The following is a 25,200-nucleotide window of genomic DNA, read 5'->3' as shown; positions in this document are numbered from 1 at the left end:
AATTCTTTCAGGAATTATGCGAATGAAAAAGTCTGAAGAATCCTGAGTTACGCTGCATCTAGGTAAGTGTAGGTACGCTTCCGTAAGGCATGGGAGCACACCTAGAAGTTTAAATAGTTTCTAGCAGTTCTAAGCAAAGGTGGTTATCCAGTTGTGACATGACAATGTTGATTTGCTGGGACCCACAAACTACAGGCTGCCCCAGGGGCCTGGGCCAGGACACGTCTTCACCTACAACAGCTGCACGGACAGGGACCGCCTCGCCGCCGTGGAGACCTACTTAACACACACGGATCGCAATACCCCACCTCAGGGTGCCTGATCCTCAAAAATAGGACCTCCAGCTTTGTAAGGGATGCCCGAACTCCTAGCCAATCCAGCCGTTTCTGTGTGGCCTCTTACAGCGCTCTACAAACGCGCTCCTGCCCCACGTCCTGCGGGCAGACTGCTCCACTGTCTGCGAGGCACTGTACTGGCCCAAAACATGGGCTGTTTTCCCTTGAATAGAGGACATCAAGCTCATTACTAAATTACATTATTCTTGTCATTTGACAGTTGGTCCTGTCACTTTCCTGAATTTGAGGCTTAAGAGAAGAACCTACTCCTGCCATAACACAAGGAGTTACTTCCCCAGTGGAGGACTTGCCAATTCCCACCCCCTGCCCCCCAATACAGCACATTCAAAACACGCATGTTTGTGTGACCTACTGAGCTAGTGACCTGCCCTAGCTGTCCTGAGGGTCAAGGTGACCTTTTATATTATACAGACTGGGAAGTTGTGAATTGGGGAGTGAATAAGTATGTGCTTAAAAGACATACTTTTAATAGAGGCTATAATATACAGCATAATGTCAGTGCATTTTAAAGCTAGATGAGATAAGAGTATTTAATTTTCTGTTTAAAAAGGATTCAATCTATACAATGATATTAAGGAATTACTAATTTTTTGATATTATGTTAAAAAGTTTTTAGGGATACACATGTATCTTAAGAGATAGTTAATCAAATGTTTATCAATGAAATGAAATGATGATTGGGATTTACTTTAGACTAATAAAGATGTAAGGAAGTAGGTATGGATTTGAAAGGACAGGCCATGGGAAGATGGCTATTGGAGTGGGGCATAAGCACATGGGATTCATTATACTATTCTATCTAATTTTGTGTATGTTTTTTGCTATGCTCTATAATAAATTTAAAGAATAAAATAATTCAACAGTATAACTGAAGACTTTTTATTAATGCTAAATATAAGAGTCAACAACCATTTGTTTCTTTGGGATCTCTCAACAAGAGAGCACATCCTAGAAACTGGAAAGACTTTTATCTTTACAAAGCCCATTATCTGGGGGTAAAAGTATTAGCATTAGTCGATGATTTGCACAAGAAAGCAACACATACACAGTCAACAGTTTCAGTAGTTTCAAGACACAATTCTCCTGCCCTGAATCTACGTGATGGGGAGGGAGAGAGAAATATCTCCTTACTTGGCCTCAATGCTTGATAAATGATGGCACTCAACAGTTATAAAGCCTAATTCATCTCCTCAGGAGGTTCAAATGAGTCCCTCAGTTTTACCAATGGTGACAAGATGGCAAAAGCCAAAAATAAAAAGATAAAATATGTAATAACAGAAAACGTCAACTCTGAAATGGGTTCAGTAAATGCACGCAAGCATTTATTTCCACTGTGCTGAGGAACTCCACTAAAACAAAACAAAACAAAAAAAAACCTCCTATGTTCCAGTGCTCATCTCTTTTTCTCTAAAAAACTCAAAGTACATCGAGTCTTAGGAAAGAAAAAGTGGTAAATTTTAAAGGATCTATTCAACCTAATAACCCTAGTAAATAAATAGGAGGTATAATTAAACAAAATTTGAGTAAAGGAATGATTGTTCAATGTAGTTTAAGTGTCAGGAGATAGGGGTAGCATTTAAAGCCTCCCTTTCATGCTTCAAATAAACATTTCAAGTAAAGATCAGAGAATTAAAAACAAACTGGCTTATGACACACAAAATCAGTGGCGCACTAGCCCCAGCCAGTATGACTCAGGTGGTTGGGGAAACCACTGTCCTCTAAACCAAAAGGTCATGGGTTCGATTTCAGGTCAGGGCATGTGCCTAGGTGGGTGTGTTTGGTTCCCCCGTCAGGGGTGTGCAAGAGGCAACCAATGGATGTTTCTCTCTCCCCTCCTTCCCCCCACCCCTCTAAAATCAGTAAGCATGCCCTCTGGTGAGGATGAAAACAAAACAAAAAAGCACTAGAATTAAGTTACTCTGAGTAAATATAAGAATGTGAAATACAAAATTACCTAGTATCTTTCAAAATTGAATGACATCTGTAACAAAGATATTTGTTATTATCTTTTATCTCCTCTCCTTTACTTAATTTCCATCATAGCAACTGTGAAACAATTTGCTCAACTACTTGGTAAGAGAAGCAGCTCCTTTATTTAAGACAATAAGGAAATCGTGAAATTATTCTGAGGATAATAAAAACAGCTTCGTTTGGGAGAAATTAGCCTTGAAGGTGTAACACCCCTCCCCAACGCCAAAATCTTTTTTAAAAAGACAACTACAAGGAAAAATGGCAGAAAAGGGCGACTTAAAAAAAAAAACCAAACAAACAATTGAGAACCTAAATGGAAAACACAAATAGAACGCCGTGAAAATGAAAGGCTTCAACAGGAATAAGCACTCCTGATCCTTTATTCATCCATTGGTCTCTTTTATTCTAGTCTCTCTATTCTTCTCCTGCCTTTCCTAATGCTAGACCAGGCTCCCCGCAACTCTTTAAAGTCACTTCCTAGGGCACCTGGGATGCCCTGTATCAGTGCTAATCTGTACAGCAGCCACTGGCCACATGTGGCTATCGAGGACTTGAAATGTAGCTGGTCCTGAGGTATGCTGTTGGTTTAAAATACACTTTTAAAGACTTAGTATAAAAAACAAAAACCCTCAATAATTTATGATAATGCTGAAGTTACAGTATTGCATAGAATATTTGGTTACATAAGTTACTGATATTAATTTCATCTGTTTCTTTGTAACAGTTTATTTTCTTAATGTGGCCATTAAAAGTTAAAATTATGTGTGACTCACATTTACATTTTGAATGGACAGTGCTATTACAGATACTTTACCACAACCCACTATTCCTTACACTGGTCTGGCTTAATAATGTGCTAAGAGTTGACCAATGGGGTAAACTGTTGCTATGGGTGAACGTATCTTCCAAAGCTTCTCAGCCTCTTCTAAGAGAAATGCCACAAACAAACTTACCAATATACTCTTCTAGATCAATGAAACCATCAGCATTCTTATCTATATCCTCCATTGTTTCCTAGACAGAAGAGAATAAGAAGAGACTACAGTTAGTACCTGGGTAAATTAGTTTTGGCAATTATTTATCATTCACTAAAACATACACACATATACATGTATATGTTTATATGTATGTTTGTGCGTATGGTTAAACCATAGGAAATTACTGTTTTTCTAGCTGAAAAATGATTAAAATATTATCAATGTTTTATGCTTTAACCTAAAATAACTGAGTCTTCTTAAAGGAATACTAGGACTGCTTAATAATGAACTATCCACCAAGCCCCTGATGATCTGGTAGTCATAATCATGCTGAAGTCACACTAACAGGAGATGTGACCAGAGAATATGCCTACAGAAATAGTCTCTATTTTACTGGTAGCTGCCTTCTGTGAGAATTACTCAGTATCACCATTATTACACAGTACCTGATTACTGGTCACGGGATATTTAAAAAAATAGGATTTTCTCTCATGCTTACAATATGAAGCCACCAAGAAATGGCAAAAATACATTATCTGATGATAAGTAATACTAAACAGAAAGCCCTACGCACCTAAGATAATGATTTGCTCATAGAAAAACTCAACCTGGCCAGCACTTAACATAGCAAGTCATTCTTCCAAATACAGAGGAAAGTCATAAAGGGCGAAGAGCTGTAAGTGACAAAAAGAGAAAGTGCATTTCTGTTGAGAATCCTTGCTCTTACCCACCTGTACTACTATATCTTTCATGTAGTCATACTCCTCAGGGTGCAGGAAAGCTGTGAATTCCTCCTTTGTGGCAATGAGGTCTCCATCCTTGTCTGCCATTTTAAACCTCCGCGCATCTCTAACCATCATCTGTTTATAGTTAAATCCATCATCAGGGTCTGGATCATCTAGAAAACAAAAATCTAGGTTAAATCTTAAAAGACTTCCAGAAAACATAAAAATGTGTGGGCTGCGGAATCAATTTCCAAGAAAGAGAAATCAAGCAATAAAGAAATAACTCTTGATTACACAAGTACAACTGCAGCAGTGTAGACATTCCGAACATTTTGGTAATCAAAGACCTCAAACTGAGGTCCAAATTGAATGTAGACGTTGCCACTCAATATGGAACCTGGGCTCCTGGATTATGTAACCTTTATGTAATTTAATTCTTCATAGTTACTGGGTACTGAGGTTGTTGGAGGGCTTGAGTTTTCCAGTTACACATGAGGGGCAGTGGTGGTTTTAAAGTCACACAGTCTGGGTTTGAATCCAACCTCTACTACTTTCTAGCTGTGTGACTTTGTGCTTCAATTCACTCATCTGTAAAATGGAGATGATAATGGTTCCTGCCCCAAAGGGCTGTTATGAGGCTTAAAATGAGCAAATAAATCTAAGTTAGGTACTTAGAACAGTGCCTGGCACATAGTTGGCTTTCGGTAAATGTTAGCTATTGCTATTTATTAAACATTACGCTAAAGAAGCTAAAAATCAAAGACCTTCTATCCCATTCTAGGCCACTTGGATTCAAGCAATAGAATACCACTTTGGAAGTAAGACACCACATTTAGGGTAAGGAACAATGGTTCCTGAAATCATTTATACTGACCAAATAAAAAAGATATGATACTAGCTTTATAAAAAGACACATAGGACCGCTTTCACAATAACATCACTCTGCTAACTTTTGATACTGTAGTTCATTCTTTCCATACTTAGAGCACAATTAACAAACAAAAAAACCAACGACTGCTCTATTTTGAGAGGTGAGAGAGGCGAGCAGCTTGAAGCTTCATTCTTTGTTGAATGTCAAAATTCAGTAAGACAGCTTACTGAATTATGAAGTGTTGGGGATTGATTTTATGTGTATGTTTAAAGCCACAGTAGGCTGAAGATGGAGAATTTAAGGGAAAAAAAATCAGTTCTCAGATACTAAGTTATCTTTTCTAAACAAATGTTTTAGTACCAACTACGTAACATAAATAAGAAAGATAACAGAAGACAACTTACACATCAAGACTAGATTCTTAGCTAAGAGCCCTTATCTTCTCCTCCTTGGAATAAAATACAGTGACTTGGAATCAAGGAGGAAAGGATGAAAAAGGAAAACATAAACTTTATTTTCAGTGACTCAACTCATGTGCCTATCATTACAGCTCAGAGCGCTTTATCTGTGCTAAGCACCAGCCTGCACACAGCTCTGGCTTGGCTCTTGATCTAGTTTTGGTATAAGCACTGCAAATCTTTGCTTTTTTGTATTTTACTTGTGGCAGAGACAGTGTTACCGGTCCTTTTGTGGAAAGGAGATTTATTATGGTAGATTTTAATTAAAAGCTAAGATGATTTATACTTGAACTCTAAACTGAATTAAGAACACACAAAACACTCCTTAGTCCTTCTGTAAGACAACGCATTATCCCGTGGGTACTGTCCACCCACACGCCTTCAGTAACAGATGCCTTATAAAGACATTGGTTCTCCAGCTAGTGCTTCAGCTTATGCAAAGTCCGTCAGTAGAAATACCCATTACATTGAATCATTTGCCCAGTGAGCTAACAGAGCTCTCAACAGATTTTTATGCACATAATCATACAAAAAGCTTAAGACTTTTTCTGGGCAGCCTAGTGAGTGCCTAGGTCTGAGCTGAGATTTATTAGCATACCATTCTATTTAGATTACCAATAACCTGCCTTTTGTTTTGTATTTATAATTACTTCCAAATAAATCAAGAGGGTCCCAGCCAGAGAACAAGAAGCACAAATGCCTCTATTTGCCCTGACTTTTTAATACACGTGCTCTTAATTGGGTGAAGTCTATGTTTGGTCTTTGGCTAAGTGTCAAGCTTGGAGACAGACTGCCACTTAAGTCTTAGGAATGAGAACAAGCTGACACAAATAAAAGTCTCTTCACTAGAAATGCATGCGGTCCTGTAATTAACATGGACAGCTGGCTATCAAGTGGGGACACCAGACCATTATACACCCACTGCCTATTAGTCAGGGGCGGAAAATGCCTGCTTTAACCCAGAAATTTGCCCAATTTCTGGGATAAAAAATACAAGAAGGAACATTTATACACTCTTGCCCCAAAGTGTAACTATGTACAATACAGGAATCTTACCAACAGAAACACCAAATCATCATCAACTAAGTAAGATCGCCATCTAGCATTTCCGAGCAGGCAAGGGTAGTAAGTAAAAAAAATTACTAATAGGTGGCCCAAGCACACAAGCTACCAAATCAACAGAAAGCAGTCAAAAAGTCACATTTATTTGCCCTGAAGCATTTGCAAAGCAGGCTGATAAACTCATGTGCCAGAGAAAACAAATGGGAAATTTTCATGTCTAAACTTCAGTAAGCAGACATACTGAAATAAATTTTATCAAGGAAAGCTATCTTGAATCTTTACTTTATTAAGGAAAAGATTAATTTTCCTCCTATTCTCACAAATTATACAGGAATCTAATTTGGTTTTAGTTTCAGGTCTAACACCATAATGTGACCGTGTCAACAGAAATCTCAAAGCCTCTTGCTTTGCATTGTTAGAACAACGCAGCCTTTTAACAAGATCTACTCTAGAACAATCTGAGGGATAATAGAAATAAAAAATGGTAAAATGTTATCTAAAATGCTAAAGATGCAGGAGATGCCAGAACCTTGAAAATCAAAATTAAACAAATTTTAAAAAATATATAACACACAAACTTAAAATTAACAGAATAAAGGGAAATCAGCTCAGCACTGAACTAAGGTAAGCCGTTTCTTCCTTTCCTTCACTGTGTGACCCATTTGTTTCTTTGACTCAAGACCATGGTCTCTGCCAGGCTGACATCTTGCCCCTTACCCAGGTAAGTGCCATAAGTCACGTTCCTGTACTCATCCCAGGAGATTAAGCCGTCTTGATTCATATCATACTCCTGCCATTGGTTTTCAACATTGTCATATATGTATTTCTTCTGGGCGTGCTTAATCCAGGATTTCAGCTCCCCCTCCGTCACAAACCCATCTTTATCCGCGTCTATTTTATCTACAATCATTCTACAAGACAAAACAGTTACGTTTCAAGGTGTCAGCTCCATAAGGCTTTTTCCCCTAGACAGTAGGGACCTACCTAAAACGTAGCCGTAGGTGGCATTTTTATATTCCTCCCAGGAAACGAGGCCGTCCTCATTGAGGTCATGCCCCTTCCACTGTCGCTCTACATCCTCGTAAATCCAGCGCTTTTGTGCAAATTTAATCCAGTCTTTGAGCTCATCCACAGTGACAAACCCGTCCTTGTCGCCATCTATTTTACTTACAATCTTTCTGTAGAAAATGCAGAGAAATCCAGCAAGAGGTTAAAAGGACACAAAGCTCTGGATTTATTTAGCCAGGTGTGTGCTGTGACCACAAGTGTTGCCTAAGGTTAAAGCATGGAAATAAAAATTGTCCCCAAAACAAAACTGCCAAGTATTTGGCAACTGAGTATTTTTCTCTTAAGTGCCCTGTTACTGGTCCGTTATGAGCCATCTGGATAAAGGCAAGCAGTCCATGGCTGGTTCACTTGGACCCCAAAATAAACCCATCTTATCCCACTAGAGGCAGGTTTCAGATGATGGTTAGGATTCAGAAGTGAATCTTCTCCATTCCTGGTATCAAACAACATGTGAATCTGCGTATTTCTTGATAAATAATCACAACCACTGGCATGGTTTTCTAAAAATTAAAAAATTTAAGCCAGACTTTAAAATATTCAGCTCCTCTTTTAAAAAGATAACATTTTGTTAAAAAATATAAAGATACCAAAAATAGTTCTGGGATCACATATACCTCAAGTGAAGATTATTTAAAAAACAAAACAGATACACAAAGACAGAGGCAAGTTATTTTAATAAGTGGCCAGCAGCTTATTATGCTCTGTGTCGAACTGGGTTTCTACACATACCCACAAGAACAGAAAACCCTGAGGAAATAATGTGGGAAGAATGCATATCTCTCAATATGAGAATGTTAATAAGCTGAGAGGGTTAGTGTGCAGATGATAAAGCAAAACCACAAAGCTTAAGAATCAATATACTTCACCCTTCATGAGCTGCTTTTTTCTAGATTTGTTATCATAATGTAAGGATTTCAAAACATGTGCATGATATGAAAATTCCTGTTTAAAGATGCAATCACCTACTCGCAGAGTCCAAGACAACATATGTTGAGTCACAGAACTAAGTGGCCCAGTTTGGAATAAGAACTTTACATCAAAACTTCTAACAGAAGTGAAATCGTGGCATACTCCTATGCTCTATTAAATGCAGGACAGAAGACGACTGTCACTTGGTAGCAAATAATGTCTTTTCCCAATCTGTGCTCATTTTATCAACTGCTTGGAAAGTGGTTAGATCAGAGTATGAGCGACAGTATAAGAGATTCATCCTGATCCTGATATTGATACAGTGTTAGACATAACTTAAATCCTATCATTAACAAGCATTTTTCGTCCAGAGAAGGTATAACTCATAGCTTTTGATCTAAAATGGTAACATAAAAGGTAAAGCAGTAAGAAGCCGTCTCTTAAATACCCTCCTCCATCTACATGGACATAGGACAAAAAAAAATTATTTGCAACTTTAACCCTGTAGAGATTTAACAGTATTAATGGTACGGGCTACCAACAGTGCTACTGTACCATTCAGAAAAATAAGGGCAAGGTATCAGAACCCCTCTCATTCCCAAAAGAAAAATTTTAACTATTATAAATAGCCTAAAAAGGATCACTCAGATTAAAAAAAGAAATGTGACTGTTCAAGATGGGTTTTTTCAATGAAGTTGGCTGAATGCCATTCTACTTATTTCAACAGAAATATCTCGAAACAGTTTAACCCAGAGGTTGGAACACTTTTACTGAAAAGGGACAGACAGTAAATACAGGGTGGGGCAAAAGTTTATAGCTGCAAGTACATGAAACACAGTTTATTCTTGTGTTATTATTTACTAATCATTGTACTATTTTTCCATACAAACAACTGTAAGCCTACATTTGGTCCACCCCATATTTTTTACTTTGATGGCCACATATGGATTGTGTCTCTCTCTCTCTCTCTCTTTTCTTTTACATAACCATTTGAAAATATAAAAGCCAGGCTCCCCAGCCTCTATTCTCTGCCCACCCAGGACAGCTAATTGTACTGGCCTCAGTCTACTTTTCCAAAAGGCCATGAAAGTATAAACAATAAAGCAAGAAAAGTTGGGGGGGATATATATATATAAAAAAAATAAAAAATAAAAGCCATTCTTATCATGCTGGCCCTCCAGCCTGCAGGCAGCTGTGAAAAGTACAATGGAAGTGGGCACATTCTATTTTAGACACCGAAGCTCTGAAGACTGATTTTTAAAATCCTGTGTAAATTTATGAAGCCAGTGGTGTTGTATTCCTATGACACTGGAAAGCACCACAGGTGTAGTTATGACACCACTAAATATGCATTTATTCCAGGGCAGACACAATATACTTAGTAGACCTTATGTTATTTCTCCTAAGAGGTAACAACACATGCCTCTATATTTCAAAAGGCATAAAACAAATCCTTTCCTTTCCTTTTTTTTTACATGCAAAATTGTATCTAGCCTAGCTGGGTAGCTCAGTTGGTCAGAGTGTCGTTTGATAAGCCAAGGTTGTGGGTTCAATCCCAGTCACAGCACATACAAGATTCAACCAGTGAGTGCATAAAGTAAGAGGAACAACAAAAATCGATGTTTCTCTCTCTCCTTTCCCTTCCCCTCTCTGCACTTTTCTGAGGAAGTCTTGAGTTTTCATTATACTCCTAAAGGAGCTGGGTCTGTGACCCAAAAAAGGATGATGAAGCGCTCTAGCTAAACCTCTATAGTAAACATATCAAGGGTGAGAACTTTTTTTACAGTAAGGACCACGATGTCAAAACAAATAAATCCTCATTTGAAGGACACATATATGAACATTAAGGATACTTAGACTTCCTGGGGGGGGGTGGGTGGGAGTTGAGAATAAAAATATAAGAAAAAGTGTTCTATATGTCAACATTCTTAACAAGAAGATTAACTTAAAACTTTGTAATAAAATTGTTTTAAAATGCTTCCTGTGGCCCTTTAGTTATTACTAAGATTTAAAAATAGTAGTAAATTTTTACAACTACAGGTATGAACAATGACCTTGTCTCCTAATAATTTGTCTATACTTAGATGGAAAAGAGGGGGAATCTGTTGTTTCTAACATCTGGTGTTTGCTTCCAACAGTATGTCACCTTATAAACTGGGGATGTTTGTCACTATCTCCAAAACTTGGGAGAAGCAAATAGCAGTTTGTTTATTCATATATTCCATGAAAAATATGATCTTTCTAATCAAATATGGAATCTGCTCATGTGTTGAACTTTTGATATTTACTAATGACAAAAAAAGAGTATTTTCTCTCTACTGACAACTTCTAACAGAGCTATCCCACTACCTGCACCGAGCCAAAATATTCTGGTTGACACCAAACCTAAGGGCTCTTCATTATTTAAGAGTAATTCTGTGAAGACATATGTGGAGACAAAATGTGCGTTGGACATGCATATTAATAGGCAAGACGTGAAGACTGAGAACACCCTCATGCAGCTCTATTTTCAGCCAGGAACATTAGCGCGTTTATAAGATTAAAATTAAAAGTGAGCATGGTCTCTCAAAGTTTAGAAAAGCCACCTAACAAAAGGTTGACTCTTTAATATATTTGTTTTCTCTATCTACTTTCAAATGTTTTAGGACAGTTTCTCATTCTACATAGCAAAATCTTTTGATTATTTGTTAGTGTTTAAGAATAAAATATTGTAGAAAAAATGAAGGAAATTTATCCTTAAGTATATCACTCAAAGCAAACCCTATAATGACTCCTAATCATAGCACTACCCATGACTGCAAAATATTTTTGGAAGCTGCTATGTGGTACAACTTTTCAACAGATCTCTTATCTCTTTCTGAATATAGTTCAGAAAGTAATACCAACTGTGACCACTGAGGGAAAAAAATTCTTTAAATTAACCTTCATTTCCTTTAAAAGCAAGGCTTTGGAAGAGCCAAAAGACATTCTCAGATCCTGATTCAGAAATAATCAACTGGGCCCTGGCCAGGTAGCTCGGCTGGTTAGAGTGCTGGCCCAATACGCCTAGGTTGTAGGTTCGATCTCCGGTCAGGGCACGTACAAGAATCAACCAATGAATGTATAAATAAGTGGAAGAAATTGATGTTTCTTTCTCTAAACAAAGAAATAATCACCCAAACTCTACCAAATGAATGCTTTAGGTAAAAACACACTTGCTGAGAGTGTCATGGAACCTGACTATGGTTCAGCTGTTACTAACACAGCATCTCATACTCTGACATTAAGAATATTATCTTTAAAGTCTTCTAAAAGGCAAAATTGGTTTGTTTTGGTTTTTCTTTTTAATTAAGCAAATATCTGAGAATGAAAACAAAGAAGGTGAGGAACATTCTTGGAAATCATAAACTTTACAGAAATTAGTCCAGAGGTTCAATTTGTAGTTTATTATCCACTCAAAGACTTGGCCTGGGCAACACCGAATAGGTCAAGAATAGCTCTTAAAAATTAAAAGGGGCAGGGATGAGAAGCCTTCCTTTCCCCTACCATATAATATCTCTTTGGAATCAAGCTGGGTTCTTTAATATTTGTTACGTTTATGCAAAAATGACTACTTCAAAGAATGAGGTAAAAACTTAATGGAGAAATGTATAGAAGCAAGTGTTAATTAAATTTTAGTGGTAGCGATCCTGTGATTAGTTTTCATAAAATGTAGTTCAACAAAGCCGTACTGGGTGACAGAGCCAGAGAGAGGAAAAAGAGAATGAGCTGATTTGTAAAGAAATGTCATCATCTGAACTACCCCCTGAGAGCTGGCACCTTACCCAAGCCTTTCCTTGCTCTCTTCTGGAGTCAGCTGATCAAAGGTCTTTGCTTCTTCAGCACCCAAGAAGGCATCATGGTCATAATCAAAACTCTGAGCATCATTGTGAACCTTGTCACTGAGCTGAGGCTCATGATGTACACGGTCCTTCTTTTCTGTGGGCTTGCTCAAGGCAAAGGCTGTGCACAGGGACAGGCACATAAGAAACTGTCTCAGGTCCATGATAATCAGATCTTAAAGAAAAAGAAAGGTGGTTAATTCAATAGGCAGTATACTTAGTAATTTTAGAAGCTCACACGCAGTTCCATTATTGATTTGCTATTATCCCAAATGTTACTTATCCAGAAAATAAGTATGGTAGAATACCAGCCTTTACCATTTTATGGTGAGAAATTTTCACAAATTTCCTTCATCTGATTGTATATTGATAAGGAATTATAGTTAAAACATTCACCTTGTAGTCTCCCTTTTAAAAAACACCAAAGTAGAACTTTAATCCTGTTGCCCAAGTTCTTAAGATTTAAAAGTGCAAGAACCAAGATTTAAAAACAGACCTACTGACTCCAATACTTTTCTTTTTATATTGTACTACATAAATGATCTGGTCTTCAAACCTACCTGGCTGGTAGGTTATTAGAATCACATAGGAAGCTTTGAAATTTTCCCCTATTGAATTAGAATTGAAGTTGAATCCAGGCATTTGTAGTTTTAAAGCTTCTCAGATGATTCTGATCACCACCAGATTAGAAGCCAATGAACTATCTGAGCAGCATCCGTGGCTTACAGCACCATGCCATCTCCCATGTCCAGGCTCAATCTCAAATCCTTTTCAAAGAGCAAACCACTCAGGCGGTACGATGATGAATAACAACTGTTTTGTCACTCTATATATTGTTTCCCAATCTTTCTCAGGCATAAGGACCACCCGGAGTACTGTTCCACATACAGATTCCAAGGCCCTCCCTATTCCATACCTTCAAAATCTCTGCAGTCACAGGTGATTCTAATGAGCAAGCTTAAGGATGGAATATTTTATTAGGGATATATATATATATATATATATATATATATATATATATATATATAGCCAGCCCTGACTGGTGTGGCTCAGTGGATTGAGTGCTGGCCTGTGGCCAGTAAGGTTGCCAGTTCAATTCCCACTCAGGGCCTGGGTTATGGGGCAGGTCCCCAGTTGGGGGCGTGTGACAGACAACCAATCAATGTATCTCTTGCACATTGATGTTTCTCTCCCTCTCTTCCTCTCTCTTTGAAAATAAATTTAAAAAATCTTCAAGAAAAAGAAAAATTTGACCAAAAAATTGCCAAGAAATTTCACAGTAACAACCTGTTTGTAATGCTCTACAGATACACCATAGTACTGTCCACAGAAGTTAAGGTCTTAGAAACCTGTAAAATTAAGAATCAAGGGGAAAGATTTTGCCAGGCTTTCATATTTTAACTAATCCATCAGAAGTCTGAATGACTTCCCCCCTGTGGTGAGAATGAGTTTTTGCAATTTCACATTATCTCTTACTCATTTCCCTTTAGGACCAATGGCTCCTTTCCTAGATGGATAGGTAATTAGGCAAGAGTCCTGTCATGGGTGAACTGTGTTCCCCAAAGATAAACTGAAGTCCTAATCCTTGGTACCTGTGAATGTGACCTTATTTGGAAATAGGATCTTTGCAGATGTAATCAAGTTAAAATGAGGTCACACTGGATTAGGGTGGGCTCTAATCCAATGACTGATTTGAACAAAGACACAAAGAGAAGACAATGCTACGTTATGAAAAGAGGCACAGATTGGAGTGATGCATAGTCAAGAAACCAGAAGCTAGGCAGAGGAAAGGAAGGATCCTCCCCAAGAGCCTTCAGAGAGCCACACCAACACCTTGATTTCTGACTTTTAGCCTCTAGAACTAGGAGAAAATAAATTCTTGTCCTTTTAAGACACTCAGTTTGTGGTAGTTTGTTACAACAGCCCCAAGGAACTAATACAATGTTAGAGGACAGGGGAACACTGCATCACATGTAAGTAAGTGCGTTGCCTTATCCTAAAATCCATAGATTAAACCAGCCAAGGATGTCACTGTCCCCAGGATATCACTAGTGGAACAATTTGGTTTAAGGGATCATGTTATATGTAAATGTTTTTTAAAATATGAAAATTCTTTCAGCATAGCTTCTCGATCCAGTGGTTCTCAATCCAGACTGTACCCTAGAATCAACGGGAGAGTTTTCAGAAAATACAACCATTATATCCCATCTCTATTAATATATTTTTAAAAGATTTTATTTATTTTTAGAGAGGGGAAGGGTGGGAGAAAGAGGAAGAGAAACATCGATGTGCAAGAGATACACCAATCAGTTGCCTCTCTCATGCCCCCCAATTGGGGACCTGGCCTGCAACCCAGGCATGTGCCCTGACTGGGAATCGAACCAGCGACCTTTCGGTTCACTAGCCAGCACTGAATCCACTGAGCCAGGGTTCTATTAATATTTTTAAAAGACAAGTCAGATTAAGAACCACTATTCTAACCAAATTCTCGAACAGCCATAACAGTCATATCTTAAGAAATGTGACCTGAAGGTATATTTAATATGAAGGAACTACGTATGTCTGATCCTGCCTCAAAGTTTGGGAACTAGGATGAAGCATGAGTTGTGCCAGGGGATAAGGAAATTAAATATGCCAATAGGTTAAATATATTTCAATATATCAATTTTTCTCATAACACCAACTGGTAGCTAACAGAAGTTACACCGTATTACCTTGGATTTATAGAGACCTTTGGATTCAATAATGCTAAGAGCAGTTAATGGTGAGTATGTTATATACAGATTCCTTAAAAGTAAAAAGAAAGCAAACAAGACCAGAAATGTAGTGAAGGAGACAAGGGGAAGCAGTCACTTCCCAAGTGCCCATTCTCAAAATGGATGGCTGTTGGATGGTTAAGACTGATGAAACCCATGAACGGAAGCATGTAAAAGCAAGAGCTGGACACCTCTAAGAAGGGAGAAGGTGGTACTTTTCCTAAACTGTTCCCACCAATGTTAGAATTCAGCTAAGCCGCTAAAAGTTTATCAATATTCTGTTTCATGCAATCTGATCAAAACACCCAAATTTGTATATAAAGATATTTGTACACAGGTGTTCAATGACGACAGTTTATAATGATAAAAAATGGAAAGCGAGTAATTAAAAGTACAAATTAGCAGTTACAAAGTAATCATGGGATGTAAATAAAGTACAACATAAGGACTGTAATAAGTAATATTGTAATAACTACGTATGGTGTCAGGTGAGCACTAGACTTATTGGAGGAGATTACTTTGTAAGTTATACATCTAACAACTATGTTGTACACCTGAAACTAAGATAATATTGAATGTTAACTGTAACTGAACCAGGGAACTAGTAAATCTATATTATGGGACACTTACGCAGTGGTTAAAAAGAATGAGGTGAATCTACAAGTACTGAATCTGAGAACTCACCAAGATCCTTATATGAACAAAAGCCCACATACCCACCTACCCATCAAACAAACAAAAAACAATTTGCAAAACAATGTAAGAGCTCATTTATGTAAAAAGCAAAACCAAATAACCTCAACAGGTTGTTTATGTTTGTATAAAACAGGAGTGTAACGGATACATACAAAAAGGGTAGGGAAGGAAAACATCGGTCAGTAAACGGTGGCAACCCCTACACTTGCTGGAGAAGAGATGGGGTGGGGGTCGTGAGGCTGGTGTGACGTGAACTTTAATACTGTCCTCTGCTGTGCTGTTTACTTTTTGTAAATGAGCACACACTCGTGTATATTACCTTTTTATGTCTATTACATTTTAAACACTATTATAAAAACTCTTTTCAATATTAGGTAGCAAAGTAAACATCTTCAAGCCATTTTTTCCAAATACGAAAAGCAGACGAAAGGAAAAACATATCTATTGTTAGCAAAGAAACCTTATTTAAATTTTTTTTTTCCCTTTTATTGATTCTAGAGACAGGGGCAGTTAGGGAGAAAGAGAGGGAGAGAAACAATGGATCAGTTTTCTCTTGCACACACCCTGACTGGGGACCAAACCCACAACCCAGGCATGTGCCCTGACTGGGAATTCTGAGACCTTTCCATTTGCAGGGTGACACCCAACCGAGTCACACCAGCCAGGGCAGAAACCCTATTTTTTAAGTAAAATATATTCCTCTAGAGTAACACTCCAGCCTATGTTCAATAATTTAACTGGTCAATCAAATCAGTGGAACAGTGAAAGGAAAATTAGAGATTTAGTGGCTCTCTTAAACATCAAAGTGAATATGCCTTCACTTTAAGGGAAAATGAGACTTCCACGTCAAACTACTACTAATTTTTTAGACAAATGAAACTCTTTAGAGACAAGTAATAAATTACACATATGTTGTTGGTATTTTATGATATATCTAAACAACATCTATAATGTTAGAGGCTTACAGAATCAAGTAAAATCAAGAGTCAGCCCGAGCTGGTGTGGCTTAGTGGATTGAGCACCGGCCTGAGAACCAAAAGGTCACCAGTTTGATTCCTGGTCAGGACAAATGTCGAGGCTGCAGCCCAGTTGGGAGGTGGGCAACCATTTGATGTTTCTCAATAAAGAAATAAAAATAAAAAAATAAAAAAAAAAGTCAGGAATCATTGCAATAGAGGATTTTCCTTATACCTACCAATAAGGGGACTTCACATTTAGAAAAATTTTATAAATGATTAATTAAAACCCCTAACAATTCTTGCAAAATACTCTAACAATTCTTGCAAACCCCAAATGTTACATTATGAATAAATGCTTAAGCCCACTAACATTATCAAAGTCTGGACAAGATACTATACAAAGTTTTGATACATGTGACATACAGAAATGTTAACAGATTGATGCACTGTGATTTAGAGGGAAAACTACATTTAAGTTTTGAGGCTTAACATCTTGATACAAGATAAAAGAATTTCAGAGTAAAAGCCAAGTGATCTGGTTTTATCATTTAACCATCTCTCTTTCCTAACCCCTCTCAAACTCTTAAATAATACATTTAAGATTTTATTTATTTTTAGAGAGGGGGAGAGAGAAACAGTGATGTGAGAAACATCAATTGGCTGCCTCTTGCACGTGCCTAGACCAGAATGAACCCCCAATCCAGGCATGTGCCCCAACCCTTTGCTCTGCAGCCCAACCAACTGAGCAAAATGGATCAGGGCTCTCACTTAAACTTTCAATTCCACCTTTCTAAAGGCCCCTCCATTCTATCAATCAGTACTTCTCTGGTCTCCACAATCCAAAATCATTCCTTTCCAGACCCCACTTGCTCTTTCTTCCTTCATCTACAGTCTTTAAGAGTTGTCTATGTTGCTGTCATTGCTTCCTCATCACCTACTATCACTGTAAAATCTGTCATCTACCACTGATAAAACTGCCTCAAGGGCCACCAAGAACCACCTGACTGACAAAACCAGCGACTAGCGATCCTACCTTCATCTTTGCTGCAGGCAATGAAAACCCTCATTTACTATATATTTTACATATAGTTATATATAATTTATGTACATACACATATAATCACTCTTCGTGCCCACATATACTTATAAATATACCAACTCCTAGCTATTAAAAACTTTAACAAAAGGCCCATTTTATGATTGTAAACACTAAAAAAAAAGACTACTAGATGTATCGAAATCCATGTACATAAAGAACGTTCAAGTAGAAACAAAGGATATCTCTCAAGACAGGATATTTTATGTGGGAAGATGTGAAAGAGTACAAAACCATTTTTCACACAAGGCATTTAAAGAACTACATTAGTGCAGTTATTTCTGAAGCATTTTTCTTTTCAACCAAACTAGAGGAAGCCAAATAACCCTTCTTTCTCCTTTTCCCATCATCAGGGCTACACATCAATGAATAACAGGATATTAGGAAAATATATGATAAACATAAGTGAAGGACTTGGTTGTATAAACTTTTACCATATAATCTAGTTGGTAAATCAATGGTTGTGATAAATCCATCTTCCCATCTCCCATTTCTCAAATGATCTATAAGTTACTCTCTCTAAAATTCTGTCCCACTTTTTTTTTTTTTTTTTTTTTTTTTAAATCTTCACCAGAGGTCACATTTCCCACTGCTTTTAGAGAGAGGGGACGAGAGAGAAATGTATGTGCGAGAGAGAAGCATCAACTTGTTGCTTCCCAAATGTGCCAGGATGGGAGCCTGGACCGGGGATGCCATGCAACCCAACCAGGGCTCTCACGCACCTGCACCCAGACCAGGGATCAAACCAGCAATCTAGACGTGTGCCCTGACTGGGAATCGAACCTGCCACCTTTCAGCTACAGGACGATACTCCAACCAACTGAGCCACACTGGCCAGGGCTGGTAACATCTAGTATTTTTTCCTAAAAAAAAAAAAAAGTTTAGGCTTGCACTGCCCAGGACAGCAGCTACTAGTCACATGTGGCTTCTAAGCATTTAAAATGTGGCTAATGTGAATTAAGATGTGGTATTAGTGTTATATTTTATTATTGAACAAATGGTATTCTGTACATACTGGATTAAGTTAAAAATAATTTCACCTGTTTAAAATTTTCACAGGAAAACTTAAAAGTTACATGTGTGGCTTGTATTACACTCATATTTCTATTGGATCGTGCCATATTAGAGACACGAACAAAAGGGCTAGAAAAGCTATCACCATCCTCTTATAGAACATCACCAATAATTTTCTTCTGAGTTATTTTCATGAACTGTTCCTATAAATTTGTAAGAAGAAAATAATAATGGCATAAGCCAGAATTTCGTTCAATAACGAGACTTAAGAATCAGTTTATTTTATCCATTCAAAAATTTCCTTGAAAGCTTTAAATTCTTGCCAATTCTTCCTCCTCCTTCAAGTCATTTTTTGCAAAAATCTGTTGGTCACAGAATGCTTAGAGTAAATTGTTTCTGGGAAATTTAGATGCCTGGATTAAATTCAGTTTCTCAAGAATATTAACACTGAGTGATCCAAAAGTTATTCTGGTTGACCAAAGACTCATTGCTCAATATGGGAGAAATGGGTGTGGTGATAAAATTCCAGTTCTCTGAGCTGGATAATCAGGAAAAAAAGCGTTCCTCTATAATGCAGCAAAAGCAGGATCTCGATGCTTAAGTGTCTACTTCAATCGTGAATGGGGGAGTAGAAGGGGGACAGGACAGCCTAATGGCAATTCACCCATGTTCTGCCATGTATAATGAGCATTTTTCTTGTTCAAATTTTTGAGGGGAAAAATAAGGATGCACATTATACATGGCTATAATGATTACATACCATGGGTATAACAACAGGGATAATAATCCCATGTATAATGCGAACAAAAATGCAGGCGCACATTATACACGGCAAAATACAGTAACTATACTAAGGCCCAGGTTATGAAATGTAGAAATTAAAGCTATTTGGTTATCAATCTGACATTCTTGCAAAACTTGGGACAAGTACCAGCAATAGATTATCACATTAAAGTAATAATGTCATCCTTCATGATTTGATAAGTTATGATAATGAGCCCTGATTAGTGTGGCTCACTTGGTTGGAGTACTATCCCATAGAGTGAAAGGTCGCGGGTTTGATTCCCAGGGCATGTGCCAAAAAAAAAGGAAAAAAAATTAGAGAGAGACTGTTATGATAATGATACACCATTTATTCAATGTTTCTCTCATGATGAAGCAAATCTACATTAGTTCATTAACACAGTGTAATTAATTATTTGTGTGAGGGCACACGTTTATAAGACAACTGAGTACATAAAAGTGCAAAATTTGGTTGTAGAAGAAAAGCTCTGAGAATGACAAACTTATTACTCAGGCTTCACTGGTACAAACTTTAAACTTTTCTGGCTACAGAATGAAAAATTTTCTTTAAAACTTTAATACATAAATTAATTGCCATAGGAATGCTACAAAATGTAGGGACAAGAGTCTTGGTTTCTAGTTGTAATTCTGTGCACATATAACATGCATAAAAGTCCTTGAGAATTTGGTACTTATTTTAGCTCAACCTCCCTTCAGTGCCAAATGTCTATAGATCATTTTTATCGTAGATGAAAAAAACCTATCTCATATTATCACTCCAGCTGGAAGTGATCTGTACCCATTCCTCTAACCAGCAATTTTCAACCTTTTTCATTTCATGGCACACATAAACTAATTACTAATATTATGTGGCACACCAAATAATACATTTTTTTGCCCATCTGACAAAAGTAGGTATAATTTTGATTTACTCACACCGACAGCTATTGTGCTGGCTGCTGTCTTTTTTTATTTGACAATGTAAGGCAAAAAAGGTCACTGTCCCTTACTAAATAGTTAGATACCATGTTTTAAAAATTCTTGTGGCACATCAGTATGCCTCTTGCTGCACACCAGTTGAAAATTGCTGTTCTAAACTTTTATATAACTTGCTTGTACCACTCCACAATAATAACCAGAGGCTATTTTAAACTGTCTCTTTAACTCCCTTATAGATGCCAACTTTTTGGAAGGCATGGATCTCAGCTAACATAAATTAATTTCCATCTACAATCCCTAATACAGTGTCTGCACTTTTTATATACCAATACATTTTACTGGATTAGTTGGACGATGCTTGGCAGCAATGTAGTTCCTGCCTGTTGATGCTCCCCAACCCCCAATTCTCCTTACCGGATGTGGCCATCGGCCAGCAACAGGAAAAGTGTTATTTCAGCAGACTTAACTCTAATACATAAATTACAACATCAACAAAAAGCATATTTTAAGAGTTCACAGAGGATCTAAGATATTATGGCTTAACAACCATCTCCAACAGCTATCCGTTGGCTACTTCTGTCCTTCCACTGCCCGTGATATAGAAAAATGTGCTACTATCAATGTATTAATAATCTATACTGATGCAATGTATATAAAATACCACCAATAAGTATCTTTGGGCACATTAGTGGATCAATGGAAGCAAACTGAGTGATGAAAGAGTTGGTTTCAAAGTTGTATCTGAGTACCACCCACTCAGACATACTCAGTTCATCTTTGTCCGCTCACAGTTCTCCCAGTTGTGATTCTCAAGAGGATCCTACTGAAGACCCCTGAATCACGGTAAAACCCAGATTATGCCCGAGCAAACGCATCCTCTCTACACATAAACATGAGGGGGGACCCCAAAACAACCAGAATTAGCTTCTGGAGTGTGGGCCCCTTACAGTACAGGCTTCCTCTGCTAGGTGAGTGTTCTACAATGGGAATCCAGTGCGCTAGTGTATCAGTGCACGAGCTGGTGGTGGTGTGAGAGGCTGCGTTGGGCTTCGGTGAATTTTTTGGAAGATTCTTCCAATTTGTTTGCCCATTTCATGATGGGTGATTTCCTGCCCACACCTGGCTGAGTGTTCAGCTGTTTTTGACCCAAAACAGCATGACCCCATGCGCCACCCTCCCTACTCACACAATCTCATCCTGAGTGACTTTTTTTGTTTCTCCAATGAAGAGAGTCCTCAAAGGGAAACATTCTGCCAATGCAGAAGAGGTGAAACAAAATAATGGCAGAAGCACTAAAAGACATCAAAATCAACAACTTCAAAAACTGTTTTGAGCGTTGGAAAAAATTTGATAGGTGTATTGCATCAAATGGAGAGTACTTTGAAGGTGACTGAAGTTTAAACACCTAAGAATAAATACACAATTTTTTTATAAATAAATTCAATTGGGGGGAAATTTACAGGTTATCTATCAAACAATTTACAGATTATCTATCTGGACCCTTTATTTGCACACTAGACAGTACTACATAAATTCTTCAGTTATGGCCACGGTTTGGCATTTGGTTAACTAAATCTACTGAGTACGGTCAAACATGCATTTGTCTTACGTTAAGTTCCATTCTATGACAAAGATTAATTTATCAGAGACGAAAGTTTTCTACCTACCAGCAACCTTATTCACGACTTATTAATACTGACTTTATGGTCTATGCTAGGAAGTAAACGAAATTCAGTTCTCAAAGACACTATTCTGTGAGTTTATACACTTAGGAACTGAGATCGAAGGCCCTCAAGTTTTATCAGCAGACCCAAAGAACTTTCGCCTCTATGCAAAAACAGCTTTCGAAACTGCAAACCACACTACCATTCTCTTAGTCAGGGCAGCTGCAGGGAATTAAGTTTTTACTTGGAGCATGCTAAAAATCGTAATTAGACGCTGAGGCAGACGCTACAAGACAAGGTAAAAATACAATTCTCAAAGAAAGCTTTTAAAACTTTTTCCCGTCGCTAAGTATGCAGCTAAAGGTGGAACCTCGAAACATTCGTCTTGTCTTTAATATTATACAAAGTATTTTTTCTTTAAATCAAAGTATTTTCATGCTTTCTTCTCCCCCTTGTTTCTACACCCTCAGAGTCAGCGAACACGACTTTCCTGGCAGATGCACCGTACTCTCGGGATGTGGCCTTGGGGCGGGGTTGGCAGACACAAGCAGGCTCGAGAGAGGAAGGTGGCAGGGAGCTGTTCCAATAACAGTACCCGACTGCCCTCTGACCTTCAGGAGATAAACAAGAATGACCCTCTAGTCCGAGGGCTCGGTGAGTGGTGGGGCCCAGGGACGGAGGACGAGGACGTGGCAAGCCAGGCACGAAACACTACCCCAGGGGACATAAAGCCGGGAGCCAGACTTCGCCAAGTCCGAGGCCCCTTCCCACAGCGCGCCAGAAGGCAAGCGGCGACTTCCAACCGAGGTTGCGCGCCGAAGGCCACAGGGTCGCGAGCCGGCTCAGGCCCCAGGTCCTCGAACTAGCAGGAACACAGGCCAGGAATGAGAAAGGCCGCTGCCGCACCAGGGGCGAGGTCTGAAGTACAAAAGAAAGCGAAAAAGGACGAGTCTGCGGAGAAAGGGTCGAACTCCGCCGCACTTACCTTCCCTGGTAGCACCTACAGCCCAAGTTGCCACTGCCACAGCTCACCCACCGGCTCAGCTCACGCGCGCAAGCACCACCTAACCGGAAGCGGCTCTGCGCCCCGCCCTTACCCGCCTCTCCAGCGGCGGCTTGACCAATCAACAACAAAACCGCATCTGACGTAGAGCTTCCCTGGGTAGCCATTGGTCCCACAATTGCGTAGCCGGGATTGGCTGGAAAGCGCCACGTCCCCGCCAGCGCGCCTAGTTGCGTGGATCGAATTCCAGCCCAACTGGTCCTGGGTCCTGCGGGATGGCCAGCCTCAGCCCCAGCCCCATACTCCGGGCAGCTTGTGGGCGGGGCCGTTTGGTTGCCACGTCCTGATTCACAGCGCGTGACTAGGTCTCCGCCGGGCTTCTTCTATTACCGTGTTAGTTATCTTCGTGCCCAGGAGCTCTTAGTGCTGAATTAATCCCACTGAATGGTGAATGGAGGTGGGGTTCCTACTAAACCTGAGAAGTTCGGGGGAGGCCTGCAATGGTAGGCCCTAGTATCTCAGAGACTGAAAGTAACCGCATAGGATGGTCAGAACTTAAGAATTCCTAACAGAAAGCTAGTCGTGGGGGTGGTAATGTCCTAGGCCTGTAACTTCCTTGGCAAAGGTCAATGTTTACGTGCATCTGAGATAACATACCTTTGAAATGTCAGAGTAATCTTTTCATGACCCCATCAATGGGCAACTGTGGGCACCAGAACAGGAGACAACAGCAGCCCCTCATTGTTATCTTGTTCCCTACATACCATCACTATGTGTTGTAAATGCTTATTAACTATCCTATAAAATGTAAAAGAAGTATGGGTTTCTCCGTTTTGCCTTTTATCCAATCCCAGAGATTTCCCACATTTGCCTTCTCCCATCTCCCTAATCTACCACCAAGGGATTTCATATAACCCTCCTAACATCTCCTTTCATTCTACTGTATAAAGTAAGCTGCAAAACTGCCGTTCTCCAGGGCATTTTCTCAATCCATTTATATTTTGCTTCCTAGCCATTGTCATCAGTTTGGCTCAAATAAATTGATAAAAATTCTCTATAGGTTTGTACATTTCTTACATCAACAGTATCAATCACTAACTGTATTGAACAACCCCAACTTCTTTCTCCTTAGCACTACCTCTATGACTGGGTAGTAGGCTCTTTACTCTAGCTCCAGTGCATCTTTCTACTTTATTTCCTACCACTCCCTCTCACATATCTTGTTTTCTGACCACCACAATGTTCCCTAACAGCCTGCCCTTTCACCTCTCTATGGTCTTTCATCATCAAGTTGCCTCCTAGACCTGGAATAAGTGCATTTTCTGTATTCTTTGACTTCTGAATGCCAATAGAAGTTGCCTGTTCATAGACATCCCGATTAAGATGTTAGCTCTAGAAGCTTTTCCTGACCTCATTAGGTATTGTAAGTCCTCCCTTATTGTCTTTGTAACACTGTGTATCTTCAGTACAGTTTGCCAAATTTCAGTATAAAACGCCACTTATCCAAATGTCCTCCTCCAGACTAAGCAACTAAGCTCCAGGGTAGAGATCTGCCTTATTCATTTTTGTATCTACAGCTCTGAGCGTACTGCTTAAATAATGTTAAGAGAACAGGATGCATGTCTCTGATTAAGAGAAACACATAAAATTATTCACTTATTTTCATGTCATAAATTTAAAACATATTAAGCGAGGGCTACTATGTTTACAACACAAATGGAATATGAACCTACTATATTTTTAGCACATAAAGCCTTCTGTACTTTGAAATCCAGTTGAGACAAGCAGGATGCTCATGAAGGAGTTAAATACAAAGTAAGTTAAGTTACTTTTAAGCGCTGAGATGAGAGATTGACAACTAATGCTTCTAGAATTCAAAGGAATGACAGTGACGCTTGGTGGTAGCCATAGAGGGCTCCTAAGAAGATCTGACTCAGGCTTGACTAATGAAGTCCTGAAAGAACTATTCGGCAAGAGTAATAATAGGAACAAAGGCAAGTGGGGGACAGAGTGGAAGGTAAATTTTCAGGCCA

The 25,200-nt window shown here is 38.7% G+C and overlaps 1 protein-coding gene across 2 annotated transcripts in view; it reads right to left on the bottom strand.

Moving 5' to 3' along the window:
* CALU (calumenin) overlaps nucleotides 1-23,240 on the bottom strand; it is a 28,285-nt gene extending 5,045 nt beyond the window's left edge. The window contains exons 1-5 of one of the 2 annotated variants that reach the window (XM_054564414.1): nucleotides 23,150-23,240; nucleotides 12,201-12,432; nucleotides 7,405-7,598; nucleotides 4,036-4,202; nucleotides 3,281-3,341 (exon numbers count right to left, since the gene is read on the bottom strand). In XM_054564414.1, the coding sequence (XP_054420389.1) occupies nucleotides 3,281-3,341; nucleotides 4,036-4,202; nucleotides 7,405-7,598; nucleotides 12,201-12,421 (643 nt within the window). In that variant the 5' untranslated portion in view covers nucleotides 12,422-12,432; nucleotides 23,150-23,240. Of the gene's footprint in view, nucleotides 1-3,280; nucleotides 3,342-4,035; nucleotides 4,203-7,137; nucleotides 7,332-7,404; nucleotides 7,599-12,200; nucleotides 12,433-23,149 lie in introns of both variants that reach the window. The other variant, XM_054564412.1, reaches the window with a different exon arrangement.
* Nucleotides 23,241-25,200: the final 1,960 nt, after the last annotated feature.

This window comes from Pteronotus mesoamericanus, unplaced genomic scaffold (assembly GCF_021234165.1).
Source record: "Pteronotus mesoamericanus isolate MK-2021 breed Mesoamerican mustached bat unplaced genomic scaffold, CSHL_Meso_final scaffold_85, whole genome shotgun sequence".
NCBI classification, from domain to species: domain Eukaryota; kingdom Metazoa; phylum Chordata; class Mammalia; order Chiroptera; family Mormoopidae; genus Pteronotus; species Pteronotus mesoamericanus.
The sequence above is the reverse complement of the archived record's forward strand: the minus strand, read 5'-3'. Positions and strand labels throughout refer to the sequence as shown.